The 19,156-nt window shown below is 41.2% G+C and overlaps 1 protein-coding gene across 1 annotated transcript in view; it reads right to left on the bottom strand.

Annotated features, from left to right (window-relative positions):
• Positions 1–18,789, bottom strand: part of LOC112104653 (FERM and PDZ domain-containing protein 4) — a 439,893-nt gene extending 421,104 nt beyond the window's left edge. Inside the window, exon 1 of the mRNA XM_026648456.2 lies at positions 18,647–18,789. Coding sequence (XP_026504241.1) covers positions 18,647–18,687 — 41 coding nt within the window. The 5' untranslated portion in view covers positions 18,688–18,789. The remainder of the gene's footprint in view (positions 1–18,646) is intronic.
• Positions 18,790–19,156: the final 367 nt, after the last annotated feature.

Below are 19,156 nucleotides of genomic sequence, written 5' to 3'. Positions count from 1 at the left end.
GGCTGGTGCCTGGAGCCGGCCCTGGTAACCATGCAGAGCCTAGACAGACAGACAGACAGAGAGTGGCTAACAGTTTTTGTTTTAAAACATTCTATGACAAAGTGAAGAAACAGCAGGAAGAATAAATATTTATAACCCACAGAACACTTCTCACTGTGTTTTATGAAGGTAAATTGGTTGCTGGGTTTTAAATAGAGTACTTGACAGATGGGTTTTAAGTGTTTCTCTCCAGCAAAAGAACTTGCAATATGCTTTAATGGAATGGTGAGAGAGCAGAGGGAGTGAGGGAGCTGCCTGCAGGAGACCTGAAGCCTGGAGCAGGCTTGCTAAATGAGCCAGCCAGAGACACCTGGCACAGGAAAGGAACCTCCAGCGGCTAGTTCCTTATAAGAAAACTGAAAGCAAAAGCCACAAGGGAGTCAGCTTGGGCAGGGCAGCTACAGGCTGGTAAGAGAGGTTCTGTGAAGGAAACTTTTCCTGTTCCCCCAGGCTCTGAGGTAGGAGCCATGCCCTGGGACAGATTTTTGGGGACTCTGAGTGATTGGGGAAATTCCTTTTTGTGTTTGCTTTCTAGAACTTTGTAAATAAAGAAAATCAGACTCAAAGAAGGGCTGTTATTGAAAGAGAAAGACTGTGAAGTTTCTTTAAGAAGCCCTGAAGAAGGGGGAAATATGGATGGGGCACTGCAGAGGCACCCCTGACCACAAGGGGGCACTTGGGTGGTGGCCACCCCATGACAGGGACATTAAGTATTTCATTTTTGAAGTGACTGACTTACATGATCACAGCTAAGCAGCCTTGTGAGCCTTTAGCAGTGGCACCAGTGGTCATGCAAGTGACGTTTCTAATCTCACTGCTGTATGAGATAGACTAAATATCAAATTTCAAAGAACATATGCAAATAACTCCAAGTTCATATTTTACACCTGGCCTAATGCTAATTTTAGTATTGTTCCACCAAGCGGTAAACATGCTGCTGTTACAAGCACGATTACTTCTACAGACGAAAAATGGCAATAAAATCAAAATAATTTTCATATTTGGGTACGTTTGTTTATCAACAAAAAGATCTAGATGTTCATGGTTTATAAAATAATAATCCGTTTTATGGTTATTTTTTGTAATTAAGAATGTCTTCTAGAGCCGTAAGAACCTGGATTATTTATTTGTACTGATTTTAGCATCAAAGAATCAGAGAATCAGGAAAGAAAAACATAACTGTACAGTCGCTTACTTTCCAATTAGAATGTTGTGCTGCACTAGGGATCTATTTTCCCGAAAGCCGGATTTTCCAGCAGCGTAGCCTTTTTAACTCGTTTTGGTAAAAGAAGTCAAATATTATGACAGCTATGTTCTTTGGAGCACTGTCAAATTTGGAATTAGAAATATTTTGTCTGGTTTTGTTTTAGGGAAACTGTTAACTGCCCAGTCTATTACAAAACATCTTTGGAGATGCTGGATTACAGTGATGGGCATTTGAGGAAGGTGGGGAAAGGGAGGGGACATAAAAATCTATGGCTTCCTCTAGACAACAGGTAAGAGTTTACAAAGCAAGAATTTAAATAAAAAGGAAAAAAAAAGTTTCCTTGAATGGACAGAGTGATTTTTAGAATGTCCCCATCTGATATAAAATTTCTTACAGTTCCCAAATTAAAAGCAAGTCTGCATTACAGTAAGAAAAATCCTGCAGATATCTAACCAAAAGGTTTTCTGTTTCTTTGTTTTCAACAATTAGCAGACAAACACCTGTCAACCAACTGAGAGTGCCAGTTTCAGATTCTCAACATTTTATAGCATTTGTTCACTTAAGAAAGATTATACAAAATCCAGAGATTTTTTTTATCTCAATTTAATTTTCAAATTAGTAACCAAAGTTTAGATATATATATCTCCACACACATTAACAATCAGAGTGCATCAGTCTATAGACTTTTATAAACCTTTGATTACAGTTTATATTTTAAAAAAATAAAATACTGCACCATTCAGCATACAGAAAAATGTAATTAAAAAAACCTTCCACCTACCTAGGTAGATAGCAGTTGTTGGCTTACAAACTCCTTGCATTGATTAATATGATGAACTAATGAATAAAGTAATTAACCAAAAAAATGCAAATGTCTTCAAGAATTTTTATTCCAACCCCTTTGTCTCTCTCTAACACATACAATATGGCCAATCACAACTAAACCATGATGGATGAAATAATCTTTGCCCAGAGGAAGTTTCTGCCCAACTCTGATCAGTGAGTGGCTGGCTTATGCCCTGAAGCATAAGGATTTCTGAATGGATTTATCTCTCTTACACATTTTATCCTATCCAATGTAACTGTGGATATTTCCATTATCAATATAAATATCTATTTCTTTTTTACTTCTACTTTTTACTCTTATCTTAGTACCTTGTGGCAGAGTTCTACAGGTTATATATGTGTTGTGTAAGGCTATTTCCTTCTATCCGTGTTAAATATGCTGCCTTTCAATTTCACTGAATGTCCATCATTCTTTATTATTAGAAAGTGTAAATAAAAGAGTTCCCCATTTACCTCCGTTATTCATGTATTATGTCCTCTCTTATTCATCTCCTCTCTAAACTGAACAGTCCTAATCTTTTCAATCCCATATCATATAGAAGTCTTTCCATGCCTCTAATTTTTGGCACTTGTCACCCTTCTATTTCTTCTAAATCTTTTTTGCAATATGGTGACCAGACTGAATACAACATTCCAGGTGAGGGTATAAAAGCAATTTACATAATGGCATTGTAATATTTTCAGGATTACTTTCTATCCCATTCCTAACACATCAGAATATTTTGTTTGCTTTTTTGGTCACCACTCTACATTGACAGGAAGCTTTCATTGAGCTTTCCACAGTGATGTCTAAGTGGTTATAGTTAATTTAGAACCTAGCAGTGTGTATGAGTCCTTCAAATTATTCCTTCCAAATAACTGACAGGGAGACTTCAAACAAAACACTCTAGACAATGTGCTTCTAGAGCTTTGCTGGCATTTTAATCTGGAATGAAAGAAAGAAGGGCCACTAAATGTTTATGCGGTTCCCATCCGGTGGAGCAGATTCCTGGATAAATTCAGAAATAAGCTGGGCAAGCTGCAGATGATCAGTTCTTCTGTCACCATCAAGTGTCACTGCAATCAATCAGCATTACTACAGGGACACAAGGGACAGTGAAGTCATCTGTCTAAATACCAGAGGTATAAAGGAAATGGTACATATTTTCAAGATGTTTCAAGGTGTGAATGTTGTCTCTTTGTAAAAAAAAACCTGAAATAAGATCTGATAATTATCTGGAATAACAAATAAGGGCAAACAAGAAATTTATAAATTTAGGGCCAAGATTTCCAAAACTGACTAGGGATTTGGTGGTCAACGTCAGCCACCTTAAAAGCGCCTGATTTTCAGACGACACATGCTCAGCCCTTTCTGAAAAAAAAATAGGATTAAATAAAAATCCAGCCCCTTTATGATGATATCTCAACTGGGGCACCCAAAATTACCCTCTGCTTTTGAAATCAAGTCCTGGGTATTTAGCAGTGAAATTCTTGTCCAGTAAAATTATTAATCGCGAAATCAAATCCACAGACCAAATCAGTTACTGACAGTTACACACATGAGTTTTCCATTCAGTTGATTGTTACCATGATCACTGTTTGAACATTTGTGTCATATTTTATAGCATTTGCTACCACACATGAGACATAAGTCACTGCGTACCAAAACATAAGGAATCCCACCATGGAGAGTGATTTATTAGGTTTATTCACATAATGAAAAAGCCTTAACTTTTGAGACAGTAGGCATGAGTTATGATGACCTTACCCAAGATTGAAAGAAACACAATCACCCTTCACAGATGACATATTCCATTTATTCAACAGAGATTAATTTAGGTTTATTTTAAAGGGCTATAATGTTATATACAGCAGAACCTTGTTTACCTGGTCTAATTGGGACCTGGGCCAGCTCAGATAATCAAAACTCTGGATAAACCAGAGAATGGGAAAATGCGATGCTGCAACACCAGCTAGCAGCCACAGGACAGATCACCCGCTTCTGGCCCTGGATTCCTGGTTGTTCGGTAAATGCGGAGAGGCAGTTAAGGGAGGGTCTGATAAACGGGGTTCTATTGTTCATATAGTTTGTCTTTTTTAATGCAGCATATTCGGTAAATGGGTTAAATCAACTGTCAAACTACGCTTGAAAACAGATCATGTTATCTACATATGTAATGCAAATTTTACATTCCCAGGAGAGAAGGCTGAGAGAGAAGACTGCCAACCATGGAGCTGTCACATCAGAAGCATTCCACCAAAACTTGAAAGCAGATGCAAAATCATGGGGAATGGCTCTTCTGTTGAACAACCCTGATAGCAGATGTTAGACCCTTGCATAAAGTTGCTGACTGCTGTCTACTGAAGATTTGTACCAAATGCATCACATTAAATCCATTCTGGATATGGGGAGGTGGTAGGGGCCCTGTAGGCCAAAGAAGCTACACTTCTACAGGCAGAACTGCAGCAACAGTCAACTTAGGGAGAAAGCTTTGGCTGGGATTTCAGTTACACTATTAAGAACATGAGAACGGCCATACTGGGTCAGACCAAAAGTCCATCCAGCCCAGTAGCCTGTCTTCCGATAGTGGCCAATGCCAGGTAATTCAGAGGTATTAATTACCTTATTAATTAAGAAACCCCAAGAAGGAGGTGATTTTGCCTATATGAAATGTGAGCAAAGTTTGGTTGGAGGAGGGTGAGACCAACACCTGAACTTAAGACCATTTCACACAAATTTTGGCATCTGTTAGTTCACCAAAATAAATTAATGAATGAGAAGATGAGGGGAAGAGTTAGAAATAAATCTGTGCAGACTTTTGGCTCCAGCAGCAGCTATTCTATTTGTCATTATGTACCAAACTTTTTCAAAGATCACATGGAAATTCAATAGTGAAGTTACCTTCATTCAAGGATACCAAAGAACTGCGTAAACATTAATTAAACCTTACCACAATCCTGCTACTGAGCAAGCAGTGAATCTGGGCTCTTAGAAAGAAAATGAAGCATGAGACTGATATGAAAACTACTATACATGGAGAAAAGGCCAAAATGTCTCCCTTTCTTCATAAACAGGCAAAACAAAACTAACATTGAGTTATTTGCTGTGATTCCAATTATCTAACAACTTCCATGTGACATGTGTCTTAATGGGGCTATTTGGTGCTCTAGAGGGATCACTGTTTTCTAGGATGCAAGGGAAGAGCATTGCCAGTGGATGTGGCTTCGAAGGCTGGATAAACCTGACAAACTTATATCATAGCCAAGATTGCCAAGCAATCTTGACTCACAAGCTGTCCCAATTACGTAACATTATTGAAATGGGGGATTTGACAGAATAAATCTTCCCGAGTGAAAAACAAATGAAGGGCAAATAAAATGGAGCAGAATGGAAGTCACAAAGTGTATTAGAAAATCAGAAGGCAATGAAGAGAAAGAAATGGTGTATATTTGGGGGTGGGTGAGCTTAAATAGCTGAAATAAGAACACTGGGGAGAAGACTGTTCAGTAATAACTAATATCATTTGGTAAACACAAGCTGTTTTTGGTTGATACAATATATATAATAGGATCAACTCCAGAATCAGTAAAGGCAGGTACTGTGTCTTTAATTAGACTGCTAATGGTTATGTCAGTGAATGAGTCATTTTAAAAACTGAATTGACTAACACTGTTTTATTTAGTCTTGTGTAAGAAACATTTCAACACCCCACAAACAGATTAGTTCATTTTCTGGGAACAATCTGAAAACAAGAGATCAACTCAATGTCATTAATGCCTGGTGAGTTTAAAACAAATGAAAAAGGAAATACTTCCCACCATGTACACATATGCCATGTAATTCACCAATACAGGAGGTCATGAGGTGGAGATGAATTGTTAAAAGAGCTGAATAGCTTACCATTAATGACGCGTAGCTATTCATGCTAAGTAAGTGTAGTAATGTCCCTTGCTTCAAAGCATAAGCATATAATCTACAAGGGTATGGAAGGAACTTTCTTCTTCTTTCCCCTTTCACATACTAAACTATTAAGTCTATGCATTTCCTCTGAAGTAATGGCCACTGGCAGAGGCGGGATAACCAGATTTGATGAATGAGTGAATCATACACTATGGCAAATCCTGTACTCCTTAGTTAAACATCCGCAACTCTCACTTTATATTGCCAGACTTGCCAAATCTCCGTACCACCACCTCCACTGCACTGTAGCAAAGCCTTGGTATCAAAATGCTATACATTTATGTCTACAAGAGACCAGAAAGTTACCAAATAGAGATGTGATGTGTTTAATAACCACATGTGATAGTTGGTATCTGTTGAAAGTAGAATATTAAGTTCCAAGACTCTGACCTTGTAAATCTTTTTGTATCAAGCTCTTAGCAAGGAGCAAAAAAGGCACTTGTTCCATGATTACTGCATACAAACTTATCTTCTCTATGAAACTTATACTGCAAATTTGACAATTGGATAAGCATCTAGACATTTGGCATATTTTTCACTACCTTCTTAATCGTATCTCCTGACAAGTCATTCTTCACAAATATTTGTATAGCTAAATGAAAATAAAGCAGAAAGAGAAATTCATTTTGCTGAACAATTCAGGGAAGAGCTCTTTTTAAAACCTTTTCCATAGAGGAGTTGTTTGGGATTTTTTTTACAGTATTTTTATTTATCAAAACTAGTTGATAAATATATCAACCTTTTTACTGCCTATCATTTGACACTTTGGAATATTTACCATTTGATATAGGAAACAGGTTAGAATAGAAAAACTGTCTGCCTAAACATTCCTTCGGGTTTACAAAATGTATATGCTTCTTGTTTAAGTGATAAAAAAAACACTGTTAAAAGAAGATTAAAAGTATTTTAAGTTAATTAATGCAGCCACAAAACATCCATTTTCAGCTTGGAAACTGACAACATAAGAAAACAAGCCATTATTAGTCTCTGATTATTTTCTATGTTTTCAGAAACATATAATCATGACAAGTATAACTGTAGTAATATCCATAAAATATCCTTTTTCTAGTTCAGACACTATTTTCTCATTAGAACGCCTCCAGAACTTAGAGAACATAACTAAGACAGCCTATATAACCAGAAACTTATTGTTATGAGGGAATGCATGTTCTTTAAGTTAGTTACAGGTCAGAGCATTTGGTTCATATTATAAAGCTGAAAATTATGAGATTTTAAGCTCTCTGACTTTTTTGCCAATTGGAAACTTCATACTGTACAAGCAATGTAAAATAATCCTTTGAAAGCTCTCTCTCTGTGTGCTTCTAGCCTCAATGAGGTAAAATGCAAAAACAAAGGATCCTTAAAAAAAACTGTTTATACTAAACAGAAAACTAATTTTCTCAGAGACACAGAACAGGAGTCGGGGGATAACACTTGATGCCCCATCATGGGTGAGTTTAGTGAAACAGGTATTTATCATCACAGGCTACTGTGAAAAAGGAAAGGATGTAGAGGCGATCTAAAGACAAAGACTTAGGCCTGGTCTACACTACGACTTTAATTCGGATTTAGCTGCGTTAATCCGAATTAACCCTTCACCCGTCCACACTACAGAGCCAGTTAATTCGAATTAAAGGGCACTTAAAATCGATTTCTGTACTCCACCTCGACGAGCAGAGTAGCGCTTAAATCGATTTTGTTAATTCGAATTAGGGTTAGTGTGGCCGCACACCACCGAATTACTGTGGTTAAAGTAATGGGGTAGTGTGGCCGCACACCACCGAATTAATGTGGTTAAAAACCGAATTAATGTGCTTAGTGTGGCCGCGCACAATCGAATTTATACAACCTGTTTCCCAAATTCGAATTATCTAAATTCGGATTAATCCTGTAGTGTAGACATACCCTTAGAACAAAGAACAAGCTAATCTTTACATAAAGATCAGCTATTCTTGACCGATTGCTTCAAATTCACTCAATGCAAATAAGATTTTGTTAACCAGCACATTCCCTAACTTGCTTTTCCCTGCTTCTTTTCCAGGGACCCCGCAGCGCCAACACACTGAACAGTACAGTACAAGGAAGGGAGAGAGTACTTTTTATGATGTAGTCACTCTGTCTCTCTTTAAGGTATGTCTACACAAGGAAGAAGGTGTGTTTTTTTAAACATGACAGATAACATGTGATACCCAACACACTGTAAAAATCACATGTATGCAGCAGAGATGGTTGGAAAATTGTATTTTTTCTCCCCATGGAAAATATGTGATTTTTTTTTTTTGTCAAAAAATGAAAACCAAAGATTTTTGAGCCAAAAACACTTTGCTTTTTCCAACCAAAAAAGTTGATAATCTGAGGAAAGCAGATACTCCCCATGAAAAATTCTGTTTAAATCAACAGCCCAATTTTCTGTTGAAAAATAGTTTTGATGGAAAATCTTTGACCAGCTCTACTGGAAAGGGAAAGTTACAGTTGTATCTTGATTTAACTGGCTGAGGTGAACCTTCACCTCAACCAGCTAAATCGAGGTAAAACTACAACTTGTCCTATCTGCGTTAGAATTATACAATTTTATATATCACATTAAAAAAGCACATATTTTCCCTAGCACAGAAAAGGCCTTTTCGGGTCCTAGGTCATTAATAGGATCACAGAGCAGGAATATTTAAGCTGAATATGAATATATATTTCACTCAGAATCAGGAAGAACTAGATGATCTAATGACTCTTTTTCCATCTGTAGTTTAGATGATTCTATATTTTAACCTTCCCTCCATCCCCATCTTCATCTATAGAATCTTTCCTCAAGATTCTAATGCCATAGAACAAGAGGTAATATAGGTGTGCAGAGGTCTTCTGAAGATGCATAACCATTACCTGGCTTGTCAAAAGAGGTTCCTTACTGGGTAAGGAATTAATCTACTCCTAGTTCTTGCACATTCATTGAAAGGTCATTTCCTACAATAGATTACTGAAAGCTACATAAAAAGTTTGTAAAACAGCCTTACTCGTTTTTTGCATATGGTCAGCAGAACTGTTACACCTATATCCATTCCTAAAATGGATACTCACGTATACAACTGGGAAGTCTCAGTAGGATACAGTAGTGTACATTTTGGATATTCTTCATGATATGTAATACGCAGTCTGCAATTCCATTGCTGCTCAACACAAATCCATGAGGAAAAGGAAAGCATTGTATGCAAGTTAGTTACTATTAGCCCTGAACACTTGAACTATACATAAGTGGCTTATGTTATAGCAGATGATTTGGAGAAAAACAAACTTTAGACGGTTCTACTTTGAGCAAGTTGAAGTCAATGAAGTTACTCAGGAATTGGAGTAAATGAAATTAGTGTCTCATTTGGTCTGAATTGGGCCCAGTGACTTTATTAGATATGGACCATTTTCAGATATGGCACATACTGTAACAAAAGGAAATAAACAGATGTAAGATGTATAACGTGCATAATTTGACCTCCACCATTGGGGCAGCTGTTAGCAGTTCTGTCAGAGTTTACTGCCATAAAATAATGGGCATTTTGGACTTGGCAATACTGGCCTTTTTAGTAAGCAGATTACTATAAAACACAAATTAAAGATTTAAAAAAACAAGCAAAAACCAAAGCCAGTGAAATCAGGAAATCCATAAGCAAAACATGAAAGGCTTTATAGACCATCTACTTTATCTAGGCTGTATAATACAGAAAATTTGTTAAGTAACCGGTTTCCTCTTATTATATATAAGATTAGCAGATCCTCTGGATAACAAAGACCCGTATCATTCAAAAATTACAAGAAATATTTATTATAAAGATAAGTGATTAATATGCCTATACTGAACTGGAAGGGAATACACCATTCTCAATATCACTGTTCTAATCACGATATGGTCCATTATAAAGGAATATGTGAAAACTGTCATCATATATTCAAAACACTTCCTTGAGACTCATTCACGGAAAGTTTCACAACATTTTATGCAGGACTGTAAAAAGAATAATTTCTTGAAGAGACATAAAAAATCAAAAAAGGATTGATTCCCCAGCATCACCATGTGATTTTGACATACAATCATACACTCTGTAGTTACTCTCTCACTTTTGCCTTCCTTCTCATTCTATGCAAGTCTCCTCTTGCCTCATTATTCTACTCCAGTACCCCTTGTTCTTCTAGGACCACTGTGCCTTATATCCCAAAACCCCTTGTAGTTAGTAAAAACTAACACTAACAGCTGTTGAGCCCCTTTAATACCTTTGCTACTAAAATGAAAATTGAATAGCTTGCACTCTGGTAATCACTGAAAATATTGTTATGATAAAATACTTCCTTACCTGAAATACTTGCTTCTTTTCCCCAAAACCATTTGTAACTCTGTTGTGGAAACCCCTAAATTGTCCTGTAGCAATTCCCTTTACAGTCAAAAGAATGATTATCATCGCCTGCTCTTCTGGAAAGAAGCCTCACAAATCCCTTTGCTTAGCAGGAAAAGCTCTTCCTGTTTTTACTTCATCCCACTCCTCCTTTAAATCATTAGTTAATGAAGAACAATTTCATACAGTCTGGACTCTTATCATGTCTGCCCTACCAAGTTGTGTTCTATATGTGTTCATTACACCTCTTTACAATACCTTTATTTTAGCAACTTTTTCCTGCAATACTTCTGATCTAGGTTATTAAGAGCTTCCCAAAGTGGTTTTCTTGCATGTTTATCTATGTCACTGTTTCTCAAACTTGGGACGCTGCTTGTGTAGGGAAAGCCCATGGCGGGCCGGGCCGGTTTGTTTACCTGCAGCGTCCACAGGTCCAGCCGATCGCGGCTCCCGCTGGCCGTGGTTTGCCACTCCAGGACAATGGGGGCTGCAGAAAGCCACAGCCAGCACATCCCTCGTCCCGCACCGCTTCCCGTAGCCCCATTGGCCTGGAGCGGCGAACTGCGGCCAGTGGGAGCCGCGATCGGCCGGACCTGCAGATGCGGCAGGTAAACAAACCGGCCCAGCCCACCACGGGCTTTCCCTACACAAGCAGCGTCCCAGGTTTGGGAAACACTGATCTATGTAATAATCAACCTATAAAAAAGAGTTCCATATAGACTTTCCACATAAAGAAAGAGTTTCAGAGACTCCTACTGCAATTATAGGCTCCGATTCAGAAAACCACTTCCATACATGCTTAATCGCATCCCTCTTCAGTAGAGCTTAAGTCCTATTGAAGTCAAGAGGATTTAGGCACATGCTTAAAGTTAAACATGTGCTTAAGTCCGCTTCCTGAAAAAAGGTGCTTCCCTAAATCAGGTTCCCTCAAGAAATGGTGTGTCTGTCCTGTTCTTTGGGGACAAGTGTCTACACCACAAAAGCCATATCACAGTTCATGCCACTGTACATTTAAAAAAAAAGAAAGAAAGAAAACTGAGGCCAAGACTTGCATGGGAATGGAAACTGAGCTCCCTTCTCATCCTCCCAGAACAGCACATTAGCCGGATGGCGGATGGAAATTTACTTTGCTCCTGCACATGCTCTACTTAGTCTGAAGACAGAACATTTCAGTTTTCAGGGTAGGGTTGCTACCTGTCTTGCCTTTATTCACTGACCATTCTACAAGTTCATGACAGCCTATAATACAAGGATTCAATAATTACCAGCCTTTGCCAGACCAGAGATTTATTATTACATACAATGGTAATAACAATGTCGTCACTACAGACATATGTCTTTATAATATATGACACATGATAAAATATAACACCACTATATAGCAGATAATAAAACATAAGGTAAAATGCATATAGTCAAATCTTTCATTGAACAAAGTGCCAGGTCCTCTCAAAGAAGAAAGGAAAGATGAATTCATAGTCTTTGAATTATCATCCAGAGTAATAAAATATTTTCCAGATTTAAATTACCTCCCTTGAGCATAAGGATAATCATATGCTTTATTACTGACACATTTTTCGGTAAACAGTAGAAACAACTCACATGCTATGAGATATAGTCATTGAAAAGAGTACTTACAATAAAAATAGTATGCAGATGATATAGCCTACATTTTACTGACAGATAAAAATCTTCTTTATCTTTTAATGAAGGTTGCTAGTTAACACTGAAATTGAAAAATAAACATGCTAAGGAAAGTCACAGTTAAAAAAACCTAAACCTTTAAATGTACTGAAATGGTTTCCAGAGAAGATAGATAAATATTCAGATATCTTCACCAACTGCTTAAAGAAATACACACACAATAAAATGTCCCACTGCGGATTCCAAGAACAACCTTAACTCTGCCAACTATACACCTGCTCACCCTCAAACTACAGTAACATGGCTTTGGGTCTGAGGGTGTATGCCTGTAGCCCAGTGCACCTGTTATGGCCCTTGGCTCCTTTAAAAGTAGGAGCCATAATCGCAGGTCACATGCTTGCTCATAGGCCCATGTCCTACAAGAAACAGCATACAGGGCTTCCTGCCTCTTAGGCAGAGGAAGGCCATGGGAGGGACTCTCCTCATCAGTCAGGCAGAAAGCCCAAGAAGGACACCTACAGGGAGCAGAAGCCAGCTGTGAAGGGCTGTAAGAACCATGAACCCCCAGAGACAAGGATTAAGACAAGACAGGGGCAGTGTTTTGGGTTACTTTGTTTTGAATCATTATTAATAAATGAAATCCCTGAGAAGAGAACTGGAGCTGTGCTATTGCTTGGAGTGAAATTTCACCTTCCTCAGCTGCTGGATCAGCCCACCAGGTTCCAAGTCTGGAAACCCTTGCAGAACCTAAATTACATATAGGGCCTGGAAAATTAACAAATATCTAACTAGGCAGAGGTATATACGAAAGTCAAGAGACGCTCTACCAGTGATGTCCATGAATCATAGTAAGAAACGCAGCCCCAGGCACACCACAGCACCTGGGAAGAAAGGCTGAGTGCTGGAGTTTATGTCAGGGTGCCATCCTGCATGCAGCAGGCCTTTATTTTTAAAAATCTGACTCCTGGAAGTCCACTTGGGACTTGGCTAGTGTCAGCCAATTTTCCTGGTTTCAGATATTGTGGTGATTGCTGGTAGTATAAAACCTTAAGACAGACATCTCTAAATCTGAAGCTCTCCTTTGTAGCACTAAAGCTGTTGAAAGATCAGAAACTTGGTTTCTTTCCCCCCTATCCAGAACTTTGTGGTTTCTGCCAGGGGTAGGGTCTCTATGAATACATCTACACTGCAATAAAAAGACCACTGTCTTAGAACCTGGGTCAATTGACTCAGACTTGTGGATCTCAGGCTGCAGGGCTAAAAATTGCAGCGTAGACATTCATGCTCACGTTGGAGCCTAGGCTCTGAGACCCACCCCCATCACGGGGTTTCAGACTTCATGCTCCAGCCTGAGCCCAAACAGCTACACTGACATTCTTAGCCCCACAGCCCAAGTCCCCTGAGCCCAAGTGAGTTGACTGGGCCAGCCTCAGCCATACCATAACTCTATTATTGCAGTGTAGACGTACCCTATTTCTCTGCTTCTCCCACAACTCCTAGCTGCTGTGAGATGGAACAAGTCTCCACTACCTTACTGTTTTCCTACAACCTCCATTTTGTGGATCTTCCTTCCCTGTGATTAACTCCAAAGCCTGCCATTGCTCAGTTACCCCAACAAGCAACAGCGGCATGAAACTGACTTGACTCTTGTCTCAAACAATCTTGCCCACAGGATAATGAACAGCAACAATGTAAGTGACTGGTCTCTAATTACTTTCATTATGTTGCTGCTTGGCAAAGCTATGAACAGCAGCAGAGGCACTAGAGCTATTTGTCAGCAGATTCTGGAGGACAACACTGCACTGAATCACATTCACACAATATTTGGAAGGCTAGCTTTGCAAATATGAAAGCTCATATTTGTGAGGAATAGGTTAGATCCCCACACTCATCAGTAAAAGCTTCCTATTCATCAGCGAGTAGATTTTCAAATCCTGATAATATAGACCTTGAATGGGAGCTAAACACCCTCCAAACCACCACTTACCACTCTTACAGTTCACTGCCTATTATTATTAGAGACACAAATATTTTGCCTCTCACCTTCCATATACAGATCACCACCTTAACCCTCCCCCACCCAAAACTTCCCACCTCACATCATGCTCTCCTTCACTATTACTACTACAAGGCTCAAAACTCTCTATACACCATCCGCCCTCTAAACACATACTGTCAATCTCATTATCTTTCCTTCTTATCCTCCCAGTACAGGCCAAAGACCCCACACTCCAGATGGACAATGCATCCACATTTACCCAGGCCTTTGCACATGCATACAGTGTAGACCACACAATACCCCACCTAGACTAGTCCACTATTTAAGGCTTCTCTATACTTCGAAATAACTCTCTGAGTGGAATAGCTATTTTGGTAAGTTTCCAAGTCTAGTCAAGCCCTTATTTACCAAGGAAGAGAGAGAGAAGTCAATATATCTGAAGAATATTATGATTTTCATTTGAGGTCAGTCATTACACATTTTTCTAAATTAACGAACAGAACATTTGTTGTGAAGCATCTAGGGTTGCCCGCTTTCATCCTTCTTCACCAGGTTATTCCACCCACCAACACTAGTAGCTATAGATGTTTGATGTAACAGTTGGTTCTGCTGTGAGAGGGTAGTCTTTAAAGGGCTTTATGCAGAAAGGTAATTAAAGGGGGTGACAGATGGACAGTACCCTGGGAGTAAAAATTACATAGAAAGTTTGAAGGACATGATAACTAATTGTGTGTATAATTTCACATCAACTGGTTGTCTACTTCTAGAGAAAAGACAGAGTTTATGTCCCATTTTATGCCTATTGCAACTATGAAGTCCTACTGAGCACTTCCATAATACACAAATGGGGCCAACATAAACCTGAAATACTCACCTTGACTATTACAATTATACATTCAAATAGTCAATGGGATTATTCACATGGGTAAAGTTACTTTCTTACAAGTAGACAGAGCCTGTGCATTGGTTTTCAAGGAGATTTATCTAGATGGATAATTTGAATGAGTGATAACTAAGCTATTTTTTTAACCTACAGGAACTCAAAGAAACATTATGTAATGGCCAAGATCCTGACAACCCTTGTTCCAAGTGAGCTGTCCTGCAGGATTAGACTCTAAATCAAGAACAGTCTGACCTGTTTCTCCCCCCAGACTTTTCAGAAAAACCTTCCTTTGCCTTTAGGAGAAAACAGGCAGTTTTCAGGTCCAAACAGATACAGAAGGAGCTAAAAATAGGGCTTACAGTGGAAACTGGTTGCTCCATAAGACTCTCTTCTACAAAGAGAAATGGGAAGATATATCTAACAGTTACCAAGGAAACAGCAAAGTTAAGTCCTGTGTTCGCTATTAAGTGGTTTAATAACCAGAAAATAAGAGCGAAAAAGTAACTCCACATAAAACTGATTTATTGCAAAGCACAGCATTAACTCAGTCCAATATCTGAACTTTATAGTCCTTATATCAAATGAAGCTGGATTTGAGCTTTGAAACCTGTCATTCAGTTGCAGACAGAACTTTGGTTTGCCTGAAGAGAAAGAGCAATATGCTGGAGAGCTTTGTCCGGGTAATGGCAATAGGTATGCTGTTAGTCAACTACAGGTCGGAGTTAGGGAAGAAAGAGTTATTTGAAGTTAAACTGACTCTTAAAATGTAGAAGAATCATTCCTAGTTTATTGATTTAATGATACTGTGTTCTGTGTAACATCTTAACAGAGACCACTCTAGCTAGAGCAGACTAGGCAGTTGCCTAGGGCGGCAGATTTCTGCGAGTGTAAAGTTACCCAGGTTCCCTCCATTGGTGGTGGCAGGAGATGACCTGGGGAGGGGGTGATTACCAGCCGGGGCTCTGAGAAGCACGAAGTGGCCACCAGCCAGGCTGCCAAGGAAGCACTCCCGCCTCATCCTCAGCTGCTCCCCATCCCCATTGCGGGTAAGATCACGGCCACAGCTCAGACACAGCTCAGGGCTGCTGCTGGCGAATGCTGTCAGGGCATTGGCCACAAGTGCCGCAACCCTCCTGGCTCCATGTCTGCACCTGCTGCTCCGCGTCTGGTCCCCACAGGCCCTGCTGCCCAGGCAGCCGCTGGCTCCTGCCCCAGTTGGGGCCACTGCTTCATCACCACCATGTCCAGGCTCTGAAGGTGCTGTCATCCCGCAATTTATGAGCCCAACAGTGAGGAGCTCATCTGGAAAGGTGCAGGCAGGGGCAGACTAGGGAGTGTGTGGGTTGCTGGGGACATGGTGGGCTGGGATGTGGACTGGGATAGGCTGGGGTGTGGGGGGCTGGGCCAGGGACTGGCAATGCAGGGGCCAACATGCAGGGCCAGGTTGCAGAGAACCCCACTCCGTCCAGTGGGAAGGAGTCCACTGTGCAAGTGGGATCAGCACCTCCAGCCCGGGTGGCTTCATTTGGGGGGAGGGAGGGGTTATGCTGCCCCTTAACTAGAGCCTTATGGGGTGGGAGCTGCCCCCTGCTGGTGCCCAGGTCCCACTGTGGTTGAGCTGAGTGGCTCGCTGTTCAGGGGTGCTGAACTGGGGTTCCCTCCTCTCTTGAGCCTTAGGCAGCTGGTGCCAACCCATTCACAAAGGGCCACTGGGAAGGGCAGCCCCATCTGGGGGTATCACTCTGAAGCCCCAAGATGGGGTCTGCCCTGTGAGCCTCTGCCCCGGAGTTGGGGGTTGCAGCAGCTGGGGAGATGCTGGGGGCTCTGCCGCAAATTTCTGAGCATGTTGGGGGTGCACACTGAAGTTTTGCCTAGGTTGGCAGATTGTCTTGAGCTACGTCTGATCCTTAACCACTGCCTGTTCTGTCCATTTGATTTGAACTCAAGTGTGACATTTACTGCAAGAAAGGGTTTGTTAATCCCGGATCCTGAACAAAGAAGCTAAATAATTAAATATATCTTGAAACAAAAATCAGATGCCATATTACTCCTTAGGATCTTGTCTATACCAAATAAAATTTCCCCTAAAATTTTCCACAATTGTTACCACTGATGCAGTTCCCCCAGTGGTAGTAAGAGTGGGAGTGGTGGTGTAGACCAGGTTCAGGAGACTGTCGGTGTTTTAACCATCATGTCAGGTAAACTTGTTCTGAGCAAAGTTAGACAGCCATGTAGTTCGAATAGTAGCGGTTGTTCTATACTAGCACTCCCTTAAGTAGATTTTTGATCATGGTAGCAACAGTGGTAAATTTTAGGGCAAAAGGCTTGAGTAAACACAGATTATAACGTCACACAACTTCAGTCCACCCAGTGCTTGCTATAAAAATCATTTTATAGAATTTTTATAGAACAATCATTTTGACAAGTACTGTACGTGTATGCCACAGAAATAACATATATGCTTCATTTCTGCAACAAGCCCTCCCCTCCTCCAATGGCATTCCACTTCAGAAATGGCAAAGGCCAGTGCTAACCACTAAACCATGAGAATTCAAAACACTCATAGCTACTCTGATGCAAAGCTAAATCCTTTAGGAAGATTATCTGCACCAAAATCAGGAAAATCCTGCAACTATAGCACTTTTATACTCTTATCTTTGAGAAATAATTTGGTTTCCCATAACTCTTTTCTCAATAATACTACACATTATTTTTAACCATGGGGAAAATGTTTTTTGGGGGGAGGGGGGAATTCAAATTGTGCATGTGTCTCTGTAGCCTTGGGCCTAGGGACTATCTAGAGGCAGTTCCTTCCACACCTAGAGGCCAGCATTCAGTTGACAGTGAGAGAAAAATTCTTTGGAAGGAAAAATATTTAAATCAGACACCAGCTCAAGCAACCAGATGTGTGCACCTGACAAGAAAGGGCTAAAAAAAAGACCACATTCATTTACTCCCTGGGGCTTATGTGTAATGGTACAAGGCAGCAATTCCAATCTGATTATGATTTCACAGCGTCTCTTTAAAAATCACCCCTATTGTGTCTGAGATTTTGTAGAACATGAAAGTGGTTCGCACTAAGCTGAGCACCATACTTCACAGCACAAAAGTCAATAAGTCTTAAATAGATTGCGTTTGGGTTGGGGAGGTTGTCAATCACGGTGTGTATTTTGAAAATGCTGCTCTGCTATCTGTCCAACCTATCCGAAGTTCCACGTCAGCCCCCACAGGGGTAAGTAACTGTTGCCTACAGCTACTTCCCCGGCTAGAGCACCCTCACAGCTGTTTGCAACCTGAAAGGAAACTAAAGGCAGAGCGCCGGCTTCACATTTTCAAACAGTTTGAACCACTGATCGCCCATTAACAACCAACAACAATTTTTCATCACAGCCCAAGACTCAGAACCCCACCAGCTTTATCTTCGCAGCAGCCTTGGGACACTTTTTTTTTTTTTTTTTACACGATCCCACAGCAGGTGCCAGGGGGAAAACGCCATAAGCCATCCCCAGCCAAACCCCGGGACCTCAGCCCCAGTGTCAGGTAAGTGGAATGCTGCAGCAGCTCTGGCGGCGGGATTTGCTAAAGCCCCCTGGCATGGTCTTTCCGCCCCCCACCCCCCGGAAGGCGCCCCGGGGGTCAGCAGCCAGGGACCGGCACTGCAGCGGGGCGCGCACAAGGGGGGCTGGCTGCTAATGGAAAGGGAGCAGCAACCTACCCCGAGAGCTTTGCAATCTTCACAAAGCTGAACACATCCATCCATGCAGGCAGCGAGCTGTGCCCTCCGCTCGCTCACTCCAGCGGCAGCAGCCCCATGGTGGGGAGGAGGTGGTGCCCGAGGCTCCAGCAGCAGCAGCCCTTGCGGAGGAAGGCGCTGGCGGCAGAAGCTGCTACCCCCCTCCGGCCGGGAGCTGGGCGTGCAGCATCTCGGAGCAGCAGCATTGAACTGTGGGCAGCCCCCCCGCCCGGGGAAACTCAGAGGCTGAATGGCTGGGGAGGAGACGCTTCAGCTCAGGCCCCCGCCGCTCTGTGCGCCCAAGCGGCGGGAGGCGGCAGCGCTCAGGAGCCCGCTAGTGCTTGCAGTACCCCCCAGAGCAAGGGGGAGGGGGAGCCTCTCTGCCAGTGTCTCCCCCGCCTGGGGGTGGGCGCAGCCGGAGAAGCGAGCGCCGCACGCTGGCTCCCTCCGCAGCCGGCGGCTGCCTGCTCCCCACCCCACCGCGAGCTGCCT

This window comes from Terrapene carolina, unplaced genomic scaffold (genome assembly GCF_002925995.2).
Source record: "Terrapene carolina triunguis isolate 2854851 unplaced genomic scaffold, T_m_triunguis-2.0 Scaffold22, whole genome shotgun sequence".
Lineage (NCBI taxonomy): Eukaryota > Metazoa > Chordata > Testudines > Emydidae > Terrapene > Terrapene triunguis.
This window is presented reverse-complemented; position numbering and strand designations above follow the sequence as displayed.